The sequence below is a fragment of the Cyprinodon variegatus genome, unplaced genomic scaffold, assembly GCF_000732505.1.
Source record: "Cyprinodon variegatus isolate N-32 unplaced genomic scaffold, C_variegatus-1.0 Scaffold647, whole genome shotgun sequence".
In the NCBI taxonomy this organism is placed as follows: domain Eukaryota; kingdom Metazoa; phylum Chordata; class Actinopteri; order Cyprinodontiformes; family Cyprinodontidae; genus Cyprinodon; species Cyprinodon variegatus.
This window is the reverse complement of record NW_015151100.1, coordinates 386,448-410,560: the sequence shown is the minus strand read 5'-3', so window position 1 is coordinate 410,560 and position 24,113 is coordinate 386,448. Positions and strand designations below refer to the sequence as shown.

General features: G+C 34.7%; 1 protein-coding gene across 1 annotated transcript; it reads left to right on the top strand.

Moving 5' to 3' along the window:
- Window positions 1-1,943: 1,943 nt before the first annotated feature.
- parvg (parvin gamma) lies at window positions 1,944-16,467 on the top strand. Its single transcript, XM_015393542.1, has 13 exons — window positions 1,944-2,318; window positions 3,963-4,063; window positions 6,030-6,094; window positions 7,768-7,870; window positions 7,999-8,142; window positions 10,359-10,474; window positions 10,559-10,614; window positions 10,697-10,734; window positions 10,838-10,899; window positions 13,053-13,121; window positions 13,250-13,351; window positions 13,924-13,996; window positions 16,254-16,467. The coding sequence occupies exons 2-13, from the start codon at window positions 4,000-4,002 to the stop codon at window positions 16,325-16,327; spliced, it is 966 nt and encodes a 321-aa protein (XP_015249028.1). The 5' UTR covers window positions 1,944-2,318; window positions 3,963-3,999; the 3' UTR covers window positions 16,328-16,467.
- The last annotated feature ends 7,646 nt before the right edge of the window (window positions 16,468-24,113 follow it).

Sequence of the window (24,113 nt, the reverse complement as noted above, 5' to 3'; positions counted from 1 at the left end):
TGTTACGGAGAGAAAATAATAATTATTAACTAAGTAGCTCCAATTGAATTCTATATTAAAAATATACCACCTTACAGGCTTAACGGTAAGCTAGGCTAAGATACAGTATCTAGATATTGGCTGCTCATAAGTACTCCTCTTGCAAATCTACTTTTGCTTTATACAGCAATGCCAAAAAGTTGCAAAACTTTCAAAGGTGTTGACATCTATAATGTAATGTTAAGATTTTATGTCGTAAAAATTCTTAATCCTTTTCAAAATAAATTGTTCAGTATTTATACCATCCAATTTACCTTGACAAATATGTCAAATGAAGAAATGCAAAAAGGTAAAAACATGGACATGAGCTAAACTAGTACTCTGTCGAAAAACCTTTGATTCTCTGAATTAATCTTTGATTTCAGAGTATTAACTTAACTTATTTGTCCTTTACTTTGCAAAAATGTAGCAATTCTGTCAGACTGTGATGACATTTCCTGTTCTCGCAGATTCTAAGTTGGACCTGGTTTTAACCCTAGCTGGGTCCTTCCAAATTTTTAGTTTGTAGGTAATAAACTCATTAGTTTGTTATTTCTGATGCATGTTTCTGATTTATATCCCTCTTTATCATCAGCTTTCATGCAGACACCTGGAGATGTTGGTCATAACATCTGACATTTGGAGGTTTTAATAATATCACCCACCTTGACAAAACATAAGCTCCATCTGAAGCAAAATAACCTGACACGAAGAAGCTCCCAAAGCTATATTTCACTTTGGATTCTTTGCTTTGGTTATGAAGGTTGGTTTAGCATCAAAAGTAACTTTGGGAGGTTGGAACCATTGCTTGTTAGAACATTGCTGTGATCTCTTGTAATCTCCATGCAATAAAATTCATGTTTTTGTTGATGGATGCAGTTGAGCCACTGTTAAAAATAGTCCTCCACAGCTGAACTTTTTATTTCATCAGATTCAACATCCTTGATAACAAGGGTTAATTTAAAGGCTAGAGTTGTGCATCTTTTTAGGTAAACAGATTATTGCAAATATTATTATGCATTTTTTTCTTTCACCTGTTTCTGTTTCTTTTTTAAAATGATTTATATAAGATTTGCTCTGTATATATAACTCAGTAATGGGAACAGTGAATGACCCTGACCTGGCTGACATAGCATCATAAAAGCTGATGGTTCAATTTACCTTAAGTGCACTGTCTTCTTGCTGTCTTAGGAAAGACCGATCTGGGGCATCTTGATGCTTTTAACTGAGTCTCAGAGGAGGTCCGGACTCTCACAGTGCGCCTGAAGTTGATCTGGCCCTGTGGTGCTACCTAGAGACCTCCTAAAATGTACAGAGCACGTCTGTTCACTCATTCTCCAGCCAAACTGAATAATTGAGAGAATAGATGGGTCGATCTAGTCGCAGTTCGCACTGCAAAGCTCAGATGCATGATGGTTTTTTTCCCTTCATCTTGCTTGTCAAGAAGTAAAAGCCTGGAATCAAACTGAAGGAGAATTTCATTTTATTCCTTACGTGCGTGTTGGGGTAGATTTGCTTTTCGTCTTTGAGAGGAGACAGGCAATTCCTACAATTTAGGTAGGATAGAAGAATTATACATTTATTTTAGGCCTGTATTTTCTTGTCTAATACCTTTGTTGCTATGGTAACCTTCCACATCTCCCAAATTGCCCCTCTTCTCCTATGGGTGGTCTTTTTTCCTTTTCCCCAGCAAAGCCTTGAACACGCTGATTGTTTTTTTTTTTATTATTCTTTTTTGTCTGTCTCTATTCCTGCTTTCATTTTGTCTGCTTTTTGCTGTTTTTGACAAAATTGAAGAGGCTGGACACCAGATGTCGGCAAGTTGGGCCAACCAATCGCAGATCGAGAAGCCTGAATGTTTCAGGCCTCAACAAGTCACGCTTCTCCCAGGCTTCCAGAGGTGCAGATTTTCTAACAATACATGGAGTTCTCTCATCTCACCTCACACGTACTTGGCTTTATTATAATCTCAAATACAGATTGTGTCACTGAACACAAACAGCCTTATCTGAAAACGGTCTGCTGCAAACCCTGAATCAAAAAGAGGAAGTGCTACCTTCCCTCATGCCACATCCTCTCAGTTGTGCTTATCTTCCTTTTTGACCCTCAAACGATCTTTTTCTTTAAAACTATTTGCAGTCAGGTCTGTGATCTCATTAGAATACCCTTTTAGATCATAGAGCAACCTTCAACATTTTGCAAGCGGATTTTGATAGTTCGTAGAGTTAACATCGTGTAAAGGAATTCACATCAGCAGAACTCCCCTGGTCCCTTTTGTGATTGCTCTCACTAAACTAAAGGTAAGCTTATTCAGAACATTTTTATGTTTACGTCTTTGTTTGAAAGTTACTGTCAACCTCAGGAAAAAGAAGCCACACATGCATAAAACACATGAGGGGAAAGAAAACTTGCTCAGGGAGGCTATCGTTTCTCTTCTCCGGATCCAGGAAACTACAAGCAGACATGCTTCATATCATGTCTGCTTTGTCAGAATGTGTGACTTTGTATTTTTGCTGGGCTTTGTCTGAAACCATGAGGTTTAAAATATTCAGTCACTTAACCCTGCAGGCATCGATGATACCAGATCTGCTTCGTGCAAAGCTTATAAAATATAAAAGGAAGTGAGTAAACTTGACGTTTCCTAATGTAGGGTGTTTTTGTCTAGATCTGTACGTTTCTCCTTTGTATACAGAAAACATGACCTTTTTAAAACTTTCTGCAGGAAGTCTTTTTTCTTTTTCAACTTTGCTGTTCAAAAGTTTTTACACCCCTCAAATGTAAAACTCCATTAATTATATTTATTTATTTTTTTTCTACTGTAGACCAACACAAAAGATGAACATTCAAAAAAAAAAAGAAAAAAAAAAGATATGTCTTTCTGACTTTCTTAACCTCAAAAGTTGCCAAACCTGCCTTTTAGCAAGTGCTTTCTTCTTGACACTTTTCTGGAAAGTCACTTTGTCGATTACTCTTCCTAAAGTGGTCTGGCCAACATATTTCTCTTCTTGAACTGCCTCTTTGCTGCTCCTTCAGAATAACGGGGCTCTCAGCTGTTTCTTACAGGTAGAAAGCTATGTTTTGGAAGATTTGCTTGAGTGCATTTTTTTGCTGTGGACCCGAGCAAGACACTAAACCTAAAGACACTAATGTCTGAATCTGTTAGTACAACTGTTCCATCACAGAGTGAATGAGAGTTTATGAAACTGAAAGGCATCTGTTAGCATATAGGAAAGATTATATTAGACTAATACAAAATAATGAATAATTATCATTTGCAGTTGTGTGATGCCTATACTTTTATTTTTTAATAATGGACCGAGAGGCCCAAAGCTTTGGACACTGTTTTAAACCCTTACCATATTATGAAATTGCTCAAATCTAAATCCCTTACCTGTCTGCTGTCAGTGGCCTTTATAATGCTGTGTTTTGGAAGATTTTTCAAAACAACCCTCAAACATCATTTTAAAAACTAGTTTTGAAACTTAAGCACTAGATTATATTCCATGTAAGAGGATTAATCATGAAATTATGAGTAATGTAAAGGCAGTTTGTTGCAATAATTTGTATTTAGGGGTATCAGAGTAGATGTTGATAAATTCATATAGACTATATGATTATGCACGTCTTTATGTTGGCCTACCACACAAAATACTAATTTATTCATGCAGAAGTGTTTGGTTATTATGTAACAAAAAACAAGAAAAAATAAAAACAACAAACTTTTACAAGGTGCTGTAGATATTTAAACTATGAGCTGCCTGTCAACCGGATCTGCATTTTCTCATCTTGGCTGGTAGATGGATCACCTGCAGCAGCACATAGAGGAGTTATAAAATTAGGGACACTTAACAAACTGTAGGGATAAAGAGAATTGTTTTTTTGCTGCCACTGGTATCTTTATCTGTTCCTTATTAGGTGAATATTCAGCTGATTCTTGCCAACAGGTCAGCAAAGTGTTTACACCCACCTATTGGAGGAGAGATGGAGGCCGCTGTTTTTGAATACCAAAAAAAGGAAGATCCCCTGGAGGTTGAGACTTTTCAGGGTATGTGTGCCTCAAACGGGACATCGTTCAGTTTACGGAAACCCATCTGCTTCTCATTTAGCAGACTGAACATCTCAGACACTCCTCCCACCCTCATATAGTCAGTCAATTCAGAACTAATTTATAATTCAATTATTAAGCCAACTTTTTTCATCATAGTGAGTATAGAGACACATTTATTGAGCCCTTTGGGTAAAACAATTAATGCAATGGGGTCAAATGTTCTTGTTTTTTAGTTGTTAATATAAAATAAGGAGAACACCGGTAGTTTAAAACCTAGACTGAAACTTTTTTTAATAAATAAATTCAAACTATAAATGTGTTTTCTTCATGTTAACTCACCTGGAGCCATTACCGTTATAATCCCACCCTAAAATTAAATGATGTCAAATAAATCTGTATGCAAAGGTTAGGGTCCAATTTAGTTGGAGGTATTTAACTATGTCTTTTTTTTTTTTTTTTTACTTTATACCTTTGTGGGGTGGGGAGGTGGTACTGTTGGCCTGGTGCAGGGGTGTTCAGGTCCAGTCCTCAAGAGCTACCATCCTGTAACTTTTAGATGCATCTCTTCTCTAACACACCTGAATCAAAAGGCTCAATCCGCTCATTTAGCCCAGCAGAGGCATGCTTATGACCCAATCATTTGATTCAGGTGTGTTAAAAATGGGGTGCATCTAAAAGTGGATAGTAGGAGAGTAACTCTTTAGGACTGGACTTCAACATCCCTGGCCTAGGGGTTAGAGCAGTGCACTTGTGCTCTGAGAAGGTTGCAAGTACCTGGTTTGATCCCAACAGCTTGCACTCTGGGTCCCTGAGCAAAACCCTTTTAACCAAAGTGCACCCCAGGAGCTGCACAATGGCAGCATACTGCTCCCCAAGGGGATGGGTTAAATGCAGAGGTAAATTTCTCCAGTGTGAGATCAATAAATTTAATTCATTATTATAATTTGACATAGAGATATTTGCATATACACATGATGGCAATGTGCACAGAATCTTTAAAAAAATGGAGACTTAGTTTCCCCAGGATTCTGCTCCTTAGGAGGCTAGCAAGGAGCTGACAATTAGCTTTAATGGAATAGAATTAAATAGAATAGAATAGAATACAATAGAACTAGCTTTGTTTTATACCGTGTGGAAATTAACGCGCCAAGCAAGAGGAGAGGACAGAGCTTAAAGGTTCACATGAGAGCAAATATATAACAGATATTTTTTAAAATTTAGCTGTACAGTAGAAGAGAAAAAAAATCTCAGAAAGAAAATACAGTTCACTTATTAATAAAAAAAAAGCATATTTAGGTAAAAATTAGAATCAAAAAGAGAACTAGCGTCTGGTTTATAGAGAAATGGAATCGCTTCTTCTACATTGACTCAAAAATAGTGGGACTTTATTTCTTAAGTAGGGCTTTTATCTGCATTAATCGATGTACTCAAACTAAAGGTTGCCTTTTTCTATATTTGCAGTGTGAGATTATGCCACAAAAATTATGAAATAATTATAAAAGAAATTATTTAATGATTTTTAGTTTAATGCACTTTTCAATTATTGATACTAATAAATGAAATGAATTATTGTTTGAATAAAACCAAATATATTATAAAAAGGGGACTGAACTTCAGTTTCCATGAGCCTTTCATTTGGCCTTCACAGCTTTCTTAAGTTGACATATTCATAGTATGCTGTATTTTTCATTATGTTCTTTCTTCATGGCTAAATGGTTTTATCAAAGGCTTTTCTTGTCCCTGACTTAAACTTCTGACTGCACATGAAAATAGCTCTGCTGATAGTAACAGTTGGCTAATAGAGAATAAAGCAGTGCAGAGTCAGGAGGAAATGATTTTCTGAGGTTATGTCAGGGATCATAGTCTAGATGGTTTTCTTCTTTTTTTCTTTGCTGGTTAAAGACATTAATATTAAATGAATGAATTAGTGATGTTATAAAATTTTTTCCTTTTTTTTAAACAGGAGAAAAAAGAAAGATCATACAGCCGACTTCTTTAAAAGACCCCAAGCTTGAAAACCTAAAACAGGTAAAAATCTGTTATTTTCTTTTCTTTTGTATATCTGTTAATATTCATAATATATTATATATGGAAGACCGTTTCAAACACATGAAAAAAAAAGTCATATAGAAAGTCATAAATTCGAGTTTCAAAGTCATAATTATGAGATATTCGACTTTCAAATGTTGTATCTCATAATTATGACGTTGAAAGTCCAATTTATGACTTTGTATCTCATAATCTTCACTTTATATTTTGTATTTTTATTCTGTATTTTCTTTATTTCAGGTGGAAACGGGCTTCCATAATTATAATAACATTTACCTGAAAACTTTAATTTAAATCAATGTCATATTCTGTTATTTCAAAACTATAAACTTCAAAGCCTTTAATTTAGTGACCTTTTATGTGATATTTGACAGCACAGGTCAAGAGTTAATTGTTCATTAAAAGTCAAATTATATATATAGTTCTAAATATATTTTACAAATAAAATTTATTCTAGCCATTTAATGAGCTTTATCCAATTTCCCATCAACTCAGATAATTTTCTGCTTTCCCTAATGAAGAAAAGCTTCTGCTCATAAAGAGGCTGCCACCACCATGTTTAGACATAGGTACAGTGTTTTCAGGAGCCTTTTAAGGGATCTTTGCCCAAGTGATCGCTCTAAAAGTTCTCTCTTGTGGAAATATCTCGGCAACAAAGTTTCTTGGTCAAGACATATTAAATTTATGACAAACAATATAGGAAAATCTTTAGCTGCAGTAAGAAGATGTCATCAGTACCTTCCAGCTAAGATTGTGGTGAAGAATGTTGTCAGAACTCTGATAATTTCTTAAATAGAATATAATTGGCAGATTATCCAGGCCAGCGCTTAAAGAAAAGACCTAGAACAACTGCAAATGATGCAAAGTAAGGCTGCAAATATGGCTACGCTGCTCTTTAGAAGCAGTATAAAGAACATGTGATATTGAAAAGAAGACTGAACTTTCGAGATGAGGCTTTGGCCTTTTTTTTGTTTTCTACTTATAAAATATTAAAACTTAAACATCCATTCTTCTTATTTAGTCAATTTAGAGACAATAGAGAATCCTATGATTATGCCACCAGGCTCTTTTGAAGAATGCTTTCTATTCCAGAAGCAAATAAAAATTTTCTTAAGAAATACCTTTATTTATGGAGCAATTAAAGAATGGAATGATTTGCCATTAAAACGTATTAATATAGAGCAAATGTTTTTATCTAAAGCCAAACTGTGGACATATATAGGCCTCCTCTTTTTATGAATGTAATAAACACCTGTTTGTAAGTAAAAAGCAGGTTGTGGACCGATGTAGTGTGTATCTAAATTTCATTGAAATGTCTTTGTATTTGGTTTATATGCTTGTAATAGTTAACATTGACAATATTTTTGTGTATGTATGCTTTCAATGATTCCAGAAAGATTAGCTGGACATAAAGATAAACAAGTGACGATCAGAATAATAAATTAACAAATTCAATTACCAAATTATGTTTAAACTAATGGTTAAAAATTAAATAACAGTTTTTTTTTTTGTCCAGTTCATTTTCACATAAAAAGTCTATTTAAAAACAGGCTTTCAAGATGTTGTCTTTTTAAACCTGCTAATAATAGAAAAACAGTTGTGAAAAGATGTGTTTGATGTTTCTGACTGTGTGATTAATTGTGTCCTGAGAGGCATTGATTGATTGGATCAATACCAGTTTGAAAGCAGAACACATCGTTATTCAGAGTCTGGAGGAGGATCTTTATGATGGACTCGTACTTCATCACCTGCTGTGTGAGATATTACATGTTTGATCTTCCATTATTTCACTCAATCAGAATATAAATACCTGAAGATATGGAACAGACAGTCTCCTAAACTTAAATTTAACCTTTCAAATAATTTCTTCCTGGTTTCTGCAGCCAGATTAGGTGGTGTGAAATTAGACGTGGATGAAATAGCTCTGACCAGCTCTGCTCAGATCCACAAGCTGGAAGTTATCATGGAAGAGCTCAACAAGAGGCTGGGTGTGGAGGACAGCAGCCTGATCAAATGGGACGTCAAACGTGAGTCATGCATCGGACTGGGATCCAGCAATGACAGCAACAAGTGAACAAATGTTCCCTTCTGGCACCAACTTTAACTCCATATCACGACAGGCTTTGATGCTAGCTTGAGGATGCCATCTAAACTCATGCCAACTGGGGAAGAATTTAAACAGAGATATTGAATTTGGTTTTGTAAATGATAAAAAAGACATAACAGGCAAATTCCTAAGTTTTACATGCAATTGAATGGCTGAAAGTGGCTGAAAGTTGAACTTGTGGGTTCATAATAATGTGCCCTAAGAAGGATCTCATGATGGCAATGTGACCTTCTATCCAAATTACAGTTGGAAAAAAAAAATAAGCTCTTAAAATGACAGGTTTTGAACAAGTGAATACAAATTTCCAGGCCTTTAAATTGACTGTTGCTTAATTTACAGACTTCCCAGCCACTCCTGTGTGGCTACGACCGGAGCATTTTGATTAGCCAGCAAAACGCACTGATTGCAAACTTCATTTTCAAAACATCTCATAATGAAGGAGAACTCTGAACAGTTGTTTACCTTTTTCGAAGATAAGAAATGTGAATTTTTAAATTTTATTTTAGTTTAATATGGGAAAAAAGTCAGAATTCTGACTTTAATCTCAGAATTCTGACTTTAGTCTCAGAATTGTGACTTTTTTTCTCAGAATTCTGACTTTTTTCTCAGAATTCTGACTTTTTTCTCAGAATTCTGACGTTTTTCTCAGAATTTTGACTTTTTTTACCATATTAAATTGAAATAAAATTTAAAAATCAGTTATCAGTTCAGTGGCCCTAATCCTCTTCCATACACAACAGATAGGATAAAAGTGTGTATTTCTGAAATGTATGTATTCATGTATTTTATGTATTTTTCCTCACTGTTCTCAAAAAAGAGAGTAAAGTTGCAGAATGAGTTCTTCCCCAGATGTAAGGAGGAGAGGTGCTTCTGTTTTAGTGCAATATTGGTCACTCTTACATCTTTCTCTCTGTTTGTGAATTCATAGCAGTAAACCTCAAAGATTAGCACCTATTGCTTTAGTTGGGTTACAGAGAGACACCAGACTGTAGATTTGCTATGTCAGCAGATAGCTTGGCTAATTACCAAGCTTATACCAGATTGATGAAAAAGGTAGAATAAAGAAAAGACAATATCCTGCGCAATAGGTAGATTTTTAATTTCCCGCGTTCAATCAAGGTCTAAAAATGAAAAGTCAAATTTTAATACAATAAGATCTCAATACTGAGGAGCAACCCACTGCTTAAGTTCTCTGCTTTTGAATTTATCTCACTGATTATGATGAAATGATGATTAAACCTTTGATTTTTCTAAAATATATTTAGCTACAGGAACGAGGAGCATTTTTCAATGGGAACATGCAATATTTGACTGAATTAGAGGTACTAACAACAAACTTGTGTTAAATTGATTCATCTTCATTAGCATTGTATATATTTAATATATATATAAAATACGAATCAAGTATTCTATATTTCATTTAATAACTGTTGCCTACCTTTGGTAAATGTAAACCATGCTATCCCTTCTGGTTTCAGATTGTTGTTTTTAGCAGAGTTTTTTTTTTTACCCATGTTCAACCTCCTAGGAGTCTCCTAACAGCTCATGCCTAATATTCAATACTGTGTGTCTGAAACACTTGCTAACAATGTGGACACAGACCTTGATGATTACTACAAGGACCAGTCAACCTTTAAGAGTAACAGGAACTCTTTACTTCTGCAGCACCTGCCACAGAATACCTTAAGGGAGACAGTTGTAAGCCTTATATAGATAAAAACAAAGATTTAGACCAATTAGGTTCCCAAGACGTATGCTGTTTCACAAGGGTGAATATATGTTTCACTGTTGACCGTGAGGATATCAAATGGTCAGATAACAACAGCCTGAGTTAACTCGACATCCTCTATTTTCACCTATGAAGGGTTCACCCTCTTCAGCACTTCAGGGTTTTTCACTGTTCTCCCCGATCCCTACAAGACAAACAAGTCAGGGATAAGTCCCTGTTTTTGCTCGTCTGAATCTCATAACCTTGTTTTAGAACCATTGCCTTTCTAAATGCAACCCTAAGCCTGTCATTTTCAGCTTCTATTTTATTTATCCCAGATCCTTTTGGGTCATCTTGTGTGTTCTGAGATCTATCACATCAGTGCAAGCTGAACATTGTTTTTTCTCGCTCTGTTGTTGGCCTGTCAGTCATCCACAACAAAGATCTCCTGGCTACAATTCATCTGCTGGTTGCCATGGTGAAAGCTTTTCAGCCAAAGCTAAATCTGCCACTGAATGTGAAGATTGAGGTTGTTATAGTAGAGGTAAGTCTTTTCTTCCCTAGATCTGGCTTTAACTACTTGGCATAATTTACACACTGTAGGGCCTAATGTTTAACTTTCATCCAGGTTAGCAAGAATGGGATCAAATCTGAGGTGCAGACTGAAATTCTGACTGGAGACGGGTAAGTAGACCTCTGTGTTACTCTTGTCTTAACCTTAAATAAATAAAAAAAAGAAATCTAACATTTATATTGTCTTTATTAGCAGCCGAACTGACACAGACTCCTCTAGCAATCCTGAAGGTGAGTGAGAGCGGTCAGAGGTTGAGTTGATGTGGCATCTTGAATGTCATCCAAACACCATTAGAGTCTACTTACATATTTTCTGGATGTGTCACCAACCCAGGGGAAGATCCCATTGAGCGACTGCTGAGGCTGGAGGCTAACAAGGTCAACACAGTGAAGAAGGTAAAAAGAAAAATAACAACAGGAGGAGACATGCTGGCATGGTTCTAGGTGTTGACGCTCTCAACACTGCATACTGCGTGGGCTTCTGGTCCACATCTCAACTTTCACTACAATAAATAAGTCTGTTTAGCCCTGTGAGAGCAACCTTTATCTTGAGTGATTATTTTATGTTAGATTCCCAGACAAAAAAAAAATAAAAAATCCAGACATTTTAAACTGTCTTCATAAAAAAAGGCCAGCTAGAAATAAGTGGCTTATTAATTTATGTGTATATAATGACAGATTATCCAATTAAAACAGTTTAATTTAGAAAGGTTACAGAATGTTTTAGTTATTGAAAATAAGCACCATCAGTAATGCCTGTGAATCACTGCATCTGTCATTGCAGCTATTTCAGCCTACACCAGATTTATTAGGCAAGACAATGCTAAGCCTGCTTGTTTGCACAGCACTATTCATACACAAAGTGATTTGAAGCGCTTTATGAGGATAACTGGTGAAGAAAAAAAGTACACCAAAAACCTCACTTTGGATGGTTTGCTGGATATGGTGATTTCTTGCACAGGTGGAAGTTTATGAAGATTTACAACAGAGCAGGATGAAGATAGCTGTTGTTCAGCATTGGTTTTAGCACTACACCTTAAATCTCTATGATTTTTTCCATGTATGGAATTGTTTAATATGACCAAACCCCTTTAAGTCTTTTGGTAATCATTTGGCTAATTTCTTTTATAAACTATACTTTATATCTAGATCATTCCCTGCTGTATACCATTGCAGCTGGGCAACAGAGGCCCCTGACTTCTACCCCCCTTGCTCTATTAATCATTTCCCAAAACACTTGAAGATGACAGAAGTGTTTTATCTATAGGGCTAATAATGCTTTCAGTCCTCATTTAAAGGAGCCACCAGTTTCTGTAGAGTTCAAATGCTGCAAGGGATCTGGATTAGTCACATTTGCCAAACAAGTCTGAAATGCATTTAGGCCCATTCTGTATTTTAAATTCTACTGTTTTTCATCAGCTGCATTTAAAAATCAGTGTCTGCCTTTTCAAACAGGGTCTACTAACCAGGTAGACACGATGTGGTGTCTCTGAAATAAACATAACAGGAGGCGAGAAAAAAAATTATGACATCTGCTGATCCCCAGAATTTGCAATGTACACTGCCCTGCAGTTGTTAGTGCTTTCAATCACAATCATCAGATCAAGTGAAAAAGTAGCTTGTAGCAAGTCTAAAAAACTAATACAGGAATGAAAATGTATCTGTGCTAAACAGTTTTAAAATATGTTATGTCATATGACGAAGTCAATACCTTCAATCTGCATCTCGCTATCTTATGGCCGCTGTTCACATCTGTGGTGCTGAAAATGCATATTTGCATATGCTCCTTTAAACTCTTTCTCGTTTCTCGTTAACACAGAGGTGTTTGATGTATACTTTTATGTCCTTTAAGACATGTAAAAGTGCATTCTTAGATATGTGATATGCTGTAAGCTAAGCTGGAAACAACATAAGAGATTTTCTTTGTTAAAACAGCTCATTAATTGTTGAGCTGATTTGTACTTACAATTATCCTTGAAAATAAATTTTTATTTAGGTATGGACCCTCCTAGTTGTTCTGTATTTTAGTTTGGTTTTGTGTCTCTATGAGGTTACAGTATATCCTTTTTGTTGTGCTGGGTAGCAGGTATTTTAGAGTAAGACTGTCATTAAGTATTAAGTAAAGCTGCAGTATCTGACATTTTTATTCTTTTCAGGTTTTACTGCTAAAAATACAATGCAGCTAGACCTGCAAGGAATATAAACTTGTAGATTTTATTCCCATGGGAAAAGCACATCATTCCTGTAGCATTCATTTCTTATGGCTGTTTACTTGCCTGCTACTCAGTGTAATGCTGTTAGACTTTCAGCCGAGATATCTGCCTCCTATTATTGACCATTAGTATCTTAGCTTATCATCTTTTTTCTTGTGTGGTTTATGAGCAACCATTGGAGCACTTTAATACATGAATAAACATTTTAACAAAGAGTGCAGGGTAGTCACATGGCATGCAAAATAAACGAAGCTTACCATTGCAAGTCTGGTCTTATAATGCCCCACTGTAGCTGAAACTAACATTACCTCTCAACTTCATTACTTCCATTTTCAGGCCATCTTACACTTTGTCAACCAGAACATTGGAAACCTGGGTCTGCAGGTGGCTGATATGGACAAACAGGTACAATCTGACATTTAGTCTATCATGGGCTGCAGAGTTATAAAAATAGACCTACTGTTTACCATTGTCCAAGATTTCATCATCGTCTACCTGAGCGTAATTCAAGGTTCAGTGTTTTTGTTCCCCAGTTTGCTGATGGAGTGATACTGCTGCTGCTGATTGGTCAACTGGAAGGCTTCTTTATCCCACTGTTTGAGTTCAACCTGACCCCTGTTAATGACGCTGAGATGGTAAAGTATGAGTTTATGATTTTGGGGATTTTATTTCAATGGATTTCATAATCTCAACATAGGAATATAATATTTTTATTCAAAAAGTAACATATTTTTTTGGCTGTCATGCGGGGAAGTCTAAAATGCTTTATTTTTTATATATCCAATCTCTTATCTAAACACTTTAGCACAAGTTCAATTTATAAGATGTATTTGCTCCATTACCCACACAAATCACATGGACTCACTTTTACTGATGTCTGTAATTTAAATGTACTTAAGGTAAGGGGTATATGATGGGTTCATGAATAATTCATGCTTGGTGACATCATTCCTCCCCAAAATACATGCTGTTGAATGCTATGAACAATCATTTCAAACTAGTAATTCATATGTCCATGTTTGTGAAAGTATTAAAATACCACATATCATTTCAACTGCAAAATGAAATGTACTGTATTGTGTTCTCACATTTCTAAATGGAATTTTTATGTATGGAGGTATAAATTCGTTTAAACAATTTTTGATGTAAAATTGCAATAATTTAAGGATGACTGTGTATTTTTTGTTTATTTTGCATTTAACTTTAGCTCCATAATGTGACCTTAGCACTGGATCTTCTGAAGGATATTGGCCTGCAGTTGCCCAATATTGATCCACAAGGTGAGAAAATTGACTCTTTTTCAGGAACAAAACAACAAAACAAAACTAAAAACAAAACAAATCAACAATATAATATAAAGTGATTAACTGGTGACAAAAAAGTACAATCTAACGGATTCAGACAGCCAAAATGCCCCCTGCTCCAAGACAACAGTGTGAAAGTAATTCAGATTATCTCCTCTATCAGCAGGATTAATCTGACTGAAATGGAAAAAGACAAAATCTGTTTGTATGTTAGGCTGGATGCTTTTCCCAAAGTTGATTTAATCTTTGAAGCGGAGTGGGGTAAGGGAATTGCAATGTTTTAGAGGGAGAAGATGAAATTGTTTTGGGAATATAAATGAGTGTGACTGCAGTCCTGGTATTTATCCCTGAAGATAATTTTCTCAGTGTGAGTACATCATCTTTCATTTGCAGAGGAGCAACAGGAAAGATGGCCTCAAAGGGCCAATGTTATGGTGGGGTTCTCTGATAGGAGAAGGGATTGAACTCGGTTTCTGGGGATACCTGTATTGTCTGGAAGGAGAAATCTGTTAATAAGCTTTTTTGCTATTCTTTATGTATCCCAGTTATCATCCATTCATGAAAAATATTAGTGCTTTTCCTTCATTTAAGTAAGATAATCAATACTAATTATTAAATCACAAATTATCATATTTCCTGCAGAGACTTTGTAATTATTGGGTGTTTGTTAGAGACAGTGAAAAGAAAAATATTAGACTTTTCTCAAGATGTTTTATTATTTAAATATTTCTGAATAATGAGAGGATTTTCCCATTTGAAAACATTGGAAGAAGTTAGAATTACACTGCTGATGCAATACATTTTTTAATAAAGTCCAAAGCAGACATTTACATGCACTGTATAAAAAGATATAACTGTTTTTCTTGCATTTAAGACAGATTAAACACAATAATATTTCTAATTGCCAAATGCCAGGAAAATGAGGGAGATTCTTATTATTGTCTTAAAAAAATTCCAACGTTAAAGACTTGGAAGTTTGCTGTAAGATCATTTAGGGATACAGAGAAGACTGTATGATGACTAATAGCTGCAAACATGCTGTGAATATATAAACTTGCTGTAAGCACACAAAGTACTGCAAACAATTAGGCCTACTCTAACAAATAAAACATGCAAAGGAAAAACACAGCATAATAGAAATGTTAAAATAAATAAAAAAAAATAGAGAACAGTAAAGGGCAAACCCACTGCAAATACACAAATATGTTAAAAACAGAGAAAATCTTGGGAAGATGCTCATTGAAGACAGACTGAGATCCAGATCCTGTAGCCAGATGAGTGTTTGCAATTATTTAAGATTGTGCATAATCTTGTAGTACTGTGTGTCGTACAGAACTGCATTATATCACATCAAACTATATATTGTCTGGTTCATTGTACTATATCCACAGTAGTAGTACCTTTAAATACCAAATAATGCTTCTCAATTTAAAGTTGAATCGAATCACATTTTATACTAACATTAATGCATACTTATGAATACTAATAAAATGTACACTTTTATTTATTAATAGAGAAATATTGTTATGTAATAATTTCAACCACATTACTGCACTTATCTGAAACTCATCTTTTTCTCACTGAAAATAAAGGAACAAAAGGCTAAGGGAAACTGACATATTGGGGCTTAAATTAGTCAATAGCAAATGGATCAGCCTCTTTTCTCTGTGGATACATTATTGATGAGATGAGCTTCTGGCTAAGCTTCAGCATCCCTCTTACAAGCACCTAAACTTTCCTACTATCTCCCTCAACTGACATATATGGCACCTTTTCATTTCTAGATATATTCTCTGTACTATAACTAATCAAGTAAAGACCACTCCAATTAATCCTAGCCCAGAGATAGGGGTAATTTAATTCATTTTTTGTGTCTTTTTAATTAACGGCATAATTGCTGCATGGGAAGGGGAAATTCCAGGACTAAAGGCCTAAAATGGGAGCATACTGTGTGCATTAATTAGATGAGGAGGGATGGAGTCAATCTTAATGTCACATTAATTCACTTAGTGGGTCCCACCAACTACAAGCAAATTGGGGTGAGCCCATCCCACCAAGGACAGGGAGATTAAATTTCTAATGGATTTATCTTGTGCCTCTGATCTTTTGACCTGTTCGGGGGGGATTGTAAGAGGAGCTATTAGCTAATGTTCATAAAATGTTGTTACTGTACTTTTGATTTTGATTTATGGACACTAATTTTGTAATGTTTGTCCTGTGAATATCGTGACAGATATTGTCTCTCAGGATATCGCCGCCACCTTGAAGGTCCTTTACAGCCTTTTTAAGAAGCACAAAAAAAACTGAGGGAGAGGATGCTGGATGAAGATAAACTGAATGGAAATGCAGAGAAACTAGGGGGAAGTGTTCGATGCAGCTAAAGCTGTATCTTGTGTTTATTTGACATTTTTATTTTTTGTTGTTTGGGATCTATTTGTAAAAAAAAATAAAAATAAAAATAAAAATAGTTGGGTTGGTTTAAAGCCCATTATAGAACAATTTAAACTGTTTCAAATGCCAAAAGAAAAAATAGACTTGTTGGAAATCTTAAAAACTCAGGTTAAAAACTGTTGATGAAAATATTAAGTCTTTATCTTGGTAAACTGAATGGACCAAATACTTCAATGTTAACTTTGCAGCAGCATCTGCAGCAGCGAACAGCTTGAAAACGACGAGTATGTCAGAAAACTGATAGTGAGAGGTGTTAGTTACGGCTCTGCACACCTGACTGAGCCTCAGATAGGAAAGCATGACTGCAGCAGCTGATGGGAGTCAGTTTATGCAAATAAAGCTACATATTCAGAAAGCTGCTAATATCTTACTGGCATCAGTGGGGGAAAAATGGATTGGCTCGTAACAGAAAAGAAGGAAAATAAAGAGAAAGTCTCCTTTGAAAGCATTCATCACAGTTTACAGGGTACATTGGGTTTTACAGATTTCTTTCTGTGCCAAAAGGTTTTGTGCCAAAAGAAAGTACTGTCTAAAATGTGTTTCATTTTATTATAACTTAGCTTGATGTAAATTGTATGAGTTTTATTGTTGATATGTTGCTCTTAAATTCATCATCATTATAAAAGGATATGGTTTATGATGCAAATGTTCAACTTAAATCCAAATGAGTGACTAATTACACCTACTGTATTTAATATTTTCAAGATATGCATTGATGATTTTTTTATTGACTGTATGTTATTCAGAATAAGCCAATTGACAGCATGTATAAAATGTGCTATTTTTCCTTGTTTATGAGTCTAATAAAATTTCAGTTCCTGATATTTTATTAAAAAGTTTTTGGTGTCTCTTATATTTTACTTTTACTTTAAACAACTGGTCCATGCTCTGTTTACTGTCACATTATCAGTCTTTTGTCTCTGCAAAAATATGTTGCTGCTTCCTCCTGTATTTCTGCTGATATTCTGTGAATACAAATTCCAAATTCAGTGAAAAGTTTACTGCTCATTTTCACATGAAGAGCAAACATGATGCTGTCAGAAAAGATAAGAAACAGACTTGCAAAAATCAAACATGGAAGACTTAAAAAATACCATTATCTGTCAAACTTTTCTAGCAGCCTTCCAGAGGAAGTGATGCTGCTGCAGAAGCAGGATCGGCCTGGATGTGTATTAAATACATTGGTGCACATTTAGTTATTGTAATACTCAAGAAGTAGTTCAAAGAGATATTTTTACAACTGACTTTTATACATTTTAACATTGTGTTATTCAGTCATGTTCAATCTAGATATATTTTTTAGAATTACACTGTTGATGCAATATATATAATATAATGTTAGAATGATGACAAGATATCATCCAACCTACGTAAAGCCTTGCAGCATTTCAAAGATAAATAATCAACATATCCCTGGAAACATACAAAACTGATCAGCAATTATGAATCGGGTTTAATTGCTGTAGTGCCAATAAATTTGTTTCCAATGTTTAATAAAAAAAACAAAAAACTGGGAAAATTTTAACCCAAAAAGTTACAAAATATAGAGAACATAGGAACAATTTTGTTAGGAAAACATTTTATCAAATCAACAAAGTACTCAATAAAAATATCAAGCAAGGGGTATGCATACATTCTGAGACCATCAGACCATTACATACAACAATATGACAACAGTCTACAAGAATCAACACAGTAGTGTTAAGTTTGTTAAACGAAACTACGGCAAAGATGGAAATCAAAATTCTATAACATTGTGAGGGCCAAACTTAAATTAGGAAAAAAAGGTGTTTAAAATATTTAAAAGAACTTTGATTTAATAATGTCAAAAATAGTTAAAGGATCAAACAGCAACACAAAATAGCTTAAATTGTAAATAACATGGATTTTGGCCCAACTCAACTGAGCTCAACTGAACAGTAACTTATTTATACAAATGTGACCTACTGATAAAGAACAGAAGCTGCTTAAATAGGGTGGAATAACCTAAACTTGCCACATGAGGGTTACTAAAACCTAGTAAACAAATAGAACAACTCTAACTTAGCACAAATAATAATAGAATATTAAAGTGACAAAATAATTAAGGTCAACTGAAATAACATTCCCCCCTCATTTCTTTGGGAAAGGGGTTTGTTCCTGGCTTTCACCTCCAGCTGAACTGCATTAGCAAAACCTCAAAGAAAAGTGAGTTAAACCATTCAGACAAACTTTAACTAAATCTGGAACTAAATACGAACTATGAAAACTATACCAACACTTTGTGCTGGAGGTAGAAGGATCCACCACAAACATATAAACACAAATCATAAGCTGAACTTTAAAAGCAACTTAAACTTAAGACATTGGAGAATTCTCCTCCTTTAGCAGGAGCTGGTAGTGCGGTCCAGTTAGCTCTTGTCCAGGTGTTCTGACTCCTGGCTGCAAGAAACAACATTTCACAAAATTGCAAACAAAAATGCCAATTAAGTGGGGGAAAAAATGCATAAATGAACTAAATGGGTGTGCATGAGAATAGAACAAATGTATCTAAATTGATGAATCAACTTTAATCGTAAATAAGATATATCGTAGTGGCCGGATGAATAAATAAATGGAAGTGCATAAAAATTACTCAGTTTCAGGTGTAGCCATGGTTTTGGCACCAAACACAGTTTATTGAGAATGTTCTAAACAAGTTTAATACAGACTTTAAATAATTCTGTTATCTTGTAGAAAAAAATGCTTGCTTTTGTTGTCTGAAAAAACATATTAGCCTAATGTAAATAATCCAAAACCTACATTTTTCAGGGATAGGAACCATTTTGTGGTTTACTGTTTCCGAACTACAGGAATCAGTTTAAATATTTAGGGAATTCTAAATGTTCCACTAGATCCGGCATCAAATGTCTTATTTGAAATATGTCGAAACTAATGTAACTTTGTGATGTTTATAGTATCCTTCACCAGTAATTATATTCCTTTAGTTAAATTAGTATTAAAAAAATCCTACTTTAATATGTATAACCACATTTCAGAATCGTATATTAGTAAATACATTAATGTAGGAAACTTGTTGGCTCTTTGTCATGATCATTTACCCTTCCTTCACGGTGTACCATATGATTTTGGAAATAGAGGAACAAGAGCAGAAAATGACTCTTCTCTAGATCCCTTAGTTTATTTTTCTGTCTAATTACTTTTACAAAATGTTGTCAACGTTTAGAAACAATTGCTAAAATATATAAAAAACCTTTATTTCCCACTGCAATTGTTTTGTAAGAAATAAATGAGAAAGAACAGATTTCATATGTATTTCATGCATTATGGTATAGAGACCCATACCAAAGACATATCATTGACATATCTGGGTAAATTTTTGTTACACACCGTAGCGTGAAAGTCAGTGAAGATTAATGTCTTTTTGCTTCTGTATTGAAATCAGCAAAAAGGTCACAAATTCAGCCTGACAGCAGCTTCTGATCCATCAGAAGTAATAATGGAACATTTCAGATAAATAGTAAAGATGTCAAACTCTATAGTATCTTTACTATTATGAGGTTCATTACATTTATCAGTATATCATAACTGACTGTGAAACATATTATTTTAGAAAACAAACAACCCGAAACAAAGAACCTCTTGATTGATAGTAGCTGGAGTACGTCCAATACTCTGACAGGAAACATGAGTAATATCTGTGCCTCATGTCACAGAAAACTGATGTATTTCTATGTGGAAGAAAAGAGGAACTGAGCCAACAGAAAAGGACCAGCAAAAAAAAGAGGAAAAACAGGCAGCTCTTATTATTATTATCATCATTATTATTAAACTCCTGCCCAGTGGCAGAAAAGTGAAAACATGTTTTCTCTTGAGAAAAGCACTCACAGCTGTACTTTGCTCTGATTTGGTATTTCTAATGCTTTGAAATTCGGCACAAACATATTCAGGAGGCATAAAAGTGGTGTCACTATTACTCATGTTTCCTGTCAGTGGTTATGGACGAGCACATATCTAAAGGGATGAGGGAGGCTTTATGATGGTGACAAACAAGTGTGTGAGACAGAATCCAGGCTTGGAAGCAGTTGGTGCTAAGAGTAAAGCAAGTCATGGTGTAAAGACACACTGCCTCTTTTCTCGCTGCATGTCATTTCATGCCTTGTTGTTTTGAAGAATGACAAACTGTCCAAAACTTTTATTCTAATCCTGTTAGCTTCTGTTCAGTTGATACAAATATTTCTTTTCTAGAGCTGCTAGTATTTTTGTTTGTGGCTCTACCAGCTTTAAATGCATAGACAAAAAGAAGTTTAGGTTTTCAAAACTTGCCACAGATTCTCAAATTTATTTCTTCTAATGTAACTCTTACCTGATGTTCAGGGTTATTCCACTATGTTAGGCCTCTTTCTAAGGTTGAAGGCTTTTTAGGCTTCTAATGGATTTACCTCTAGGATAATTGTTTATTTAGCTCTGTCATCTTTAACAGCCCTTTAATCCTTTCCACAACTAACCTTTCAGCTGTTGTCCTTGATCTTCAAAATGCTGTTTTTTCATTCCTGTTAATTCCTCTAAAATACTTTTGTGGCCATTTATTTTTGGATTAAACTACTGTCAAGTATCAACTTTTAAGCTGACTGAATTTTATTTAGAGGTATCAGTTGATTTAAGCAGCACTAAGTATTTTAATATATTCTCTTCTGAGTCTTTGTGATGATCCTCTAAGTTTTTATGTCACAACTGACACTGGCCAGGCAAATTTCAAGTCGAGCAAGGGCAGATGAAGTTCAGAGAGTTCTCATTCGGTGTGAACGCACCTTAATGGAGCCTATAGAGGCAACTTCTGTAAATAGAGGAAAGCCCGTTTTACACATTGGCAAATGAATGGGAAAATAAAATTATTTAAATTTTAAAAACGCGCATTGCACCTTTAGAGAACATCTCTCAATTTATTGATGCTTTCATCCTCAAGGGTTTTTTAGGATGTCATGATTATAATTATGATTATGATTAACTTCTGCATACAATATCCTTGGGATTTCTGAAAACTATTTACAGTATCTTAATTTGTCTTAATATTACTGTAAACAATAGCTTTAAATACATTTTTATAATTTTCTGGCTCTTAATAGTTGAGATTTATCTTTATAAAATGCACAGCCTAGTATTACCAAACGTAATTTATGCCATATATTTATGTCTGACATTTATTCCCTGTGGTTAATCTAAAGGTCTTATAATTTAGTGCGGCGGTGCTCAAGTCCAAGAGCTACCTCTGTGTAACTTTTAAATGCATTTCCTCACTAGCAAACCTGTATCTAAAGGATCAATCCCCTCATTTAGCTGAACAGAGGCGTGGTAATGAGCCACTCATTTGATTCAGATGTGTTAAAAATGGGTTGCATCAAAAAGTTGCTGGAAAGTAGCCTTTAAAGACTGGACTTGAGCATCCCTGATTTAGAGTCCGTTTTGACAGCTTCTACACATGGGATCTAGCAGCTGACAGTGGACAGCATGGGGGTCAATCAAAGTTCATATATGGACAAAGAAACCAATGAGAGATAAGATCAAGCTTTCATACCCAAATTTTAATTTACAGCACTGATTTTTGAATATTTTGCTTGAGTTGATGTAGGAAGAACTGGATTTGGAGAGTTGCAACACCACCACTTCCACCAATCAGGGATAAGATAGGGTTCATATGTTCATTATCGTTCCCTACTTTCACCTTCCAATATGGTGTTTTTCAAGAAAAGAAAAAAGTGCATGCAAATTTTAAAGAAGAAAATAACCTGAATTAAATGTAGGTAGTAATATTTTTACACCTAGAACTTATGAATAGCAAACAAAAATGATTTATCCTACATAAATTAAAAAAATAAGTTTGTTGGGCAAAATATGAGGCATTTCAAACCACTGTGCTGATATATGAAGCTGAACCCTCTCTGAACCGCTTGGGATGAATGTTAAAGCAATCTCCTTTGGTAAAACTATGAACCCAGTTTTCATGTTATTTGATGTAAAGCAGATATTGGCAGCAGATCAAATGGACTGAGCTCTGCCTACCTCGATAGATAGATATAGATTTACAGTAAAATGTATGAAACAACATGTATTATAAAGCTAAGAGGGGAATAAAAGGCCTGTATCAGCTTTATTTTCAAATAAAGCATTAACTCGAAGGCATGGACAGTTACTTTATAGGTTTTAAGGCTAAAGAAGCTAAAGTACTAAAGTACTTTGCTTTTGAGTCTGGTGTTAAAACGGTAGTGATGCAACTTGAGAGCCACTGCAGCAATCATGCCCATTATCTCCATCATGATCACAGTTTCTGTCTGCAGTGGAGAAACCATTTAAGCAGATTTTGAAACAAACTTTGTTCTGTCCACATTGGCTGAATTACAGAGCGACAGACACTCAGGCTCTACATTGATATTCTGATCTAGTTTTAAAGCCAATGAATAGATAAAAACTAACTTGCAACATAAATGTGGTTCTGGCTTTCTTTGTGTAAGATCTGCTCTGTGATCTGTGCTTGTCTTGTAAAGGGCAGCAGTGTGTGACATCTGGTCAGTAATAAAAAAAAAACAGTTATGTAACCAATGGCGCCTCTCATGGTCTTGACTCATGAAGAATGAGCAGCAATCTGGGAAAATGTCACATTTTCTTCCTCCAGAGTTGTGTATGTAACAAGGTGAGGTAATATTCTGTTCAATGGGTGTATGTTGGATAAAGCTCTACAATACAAAAAATCAGTTTAGAATATATACCTTAATTCTGAATGATATCGGTGTATTTTCTTTTTTTTGTTTAGTCCATATTTCAGTTATTTAGAATCTAATTGTTGTTGTCTGTTGGGTTTTTTAGTTAGTAAGTTGCTAAGTAAGTAAGGTTTATTTATAAAGCACCTTTCACTGACAAACATCACAAAGTGCTGTACGACATGAGGCATAAAAATACAAAGCAGCATCATATAAAATACACATATATATAAAAGGAGTCTGAAATGCTTGGTTAAAAAGAAATGTATATAGTTGTTTTTTTTAAATCAAACATGCAGTTCACCAAGCGCATGTGAAGTGGTAGTGCATTTTATTGCTTTTATTACCTATTAGTCAATATTTTTAAATGCAAATAGATCCACCAGTAGGGAACGTGAGCTGGCTTAGACCGTTGTGAGACAAGTTAGTTTACCCTACTGATAATGTGTTGTTGCAATAGTTATACATACAAATACAGTGATGGAGGGATGCAAAAGTTTAAAACAGTGAAACAGAATCAGAATCAGAATCAGAAATACTTTAATAATACCAGAGGGAAATTACTTTTTTTACATGCTCCAGTTACAGTTTTATATAATATATACACACATCCAACTGTACAATGTAATAAAGATAAAAAAAAATAAGATTAAAAAGACTGTAAACTGTAAACCTTTAAGGCTGTCAGCATTATTTTAAATATTACAATTAGAAACACACTGAGCTGATGGAATTCCATAATATTTAAAGGTCATGCACAACTGAAAAAGTGCATCAAAGTTTGTCTTTAAATACTCTAAAATAGTTTTGTCTTTATATATCAAAAATGTTTTTTTTTATAATCTTCATCTTATAATAAATGTTTTAATACCAGGTTGAGATTTGGGTTGAGATCCCTCATGACCAAA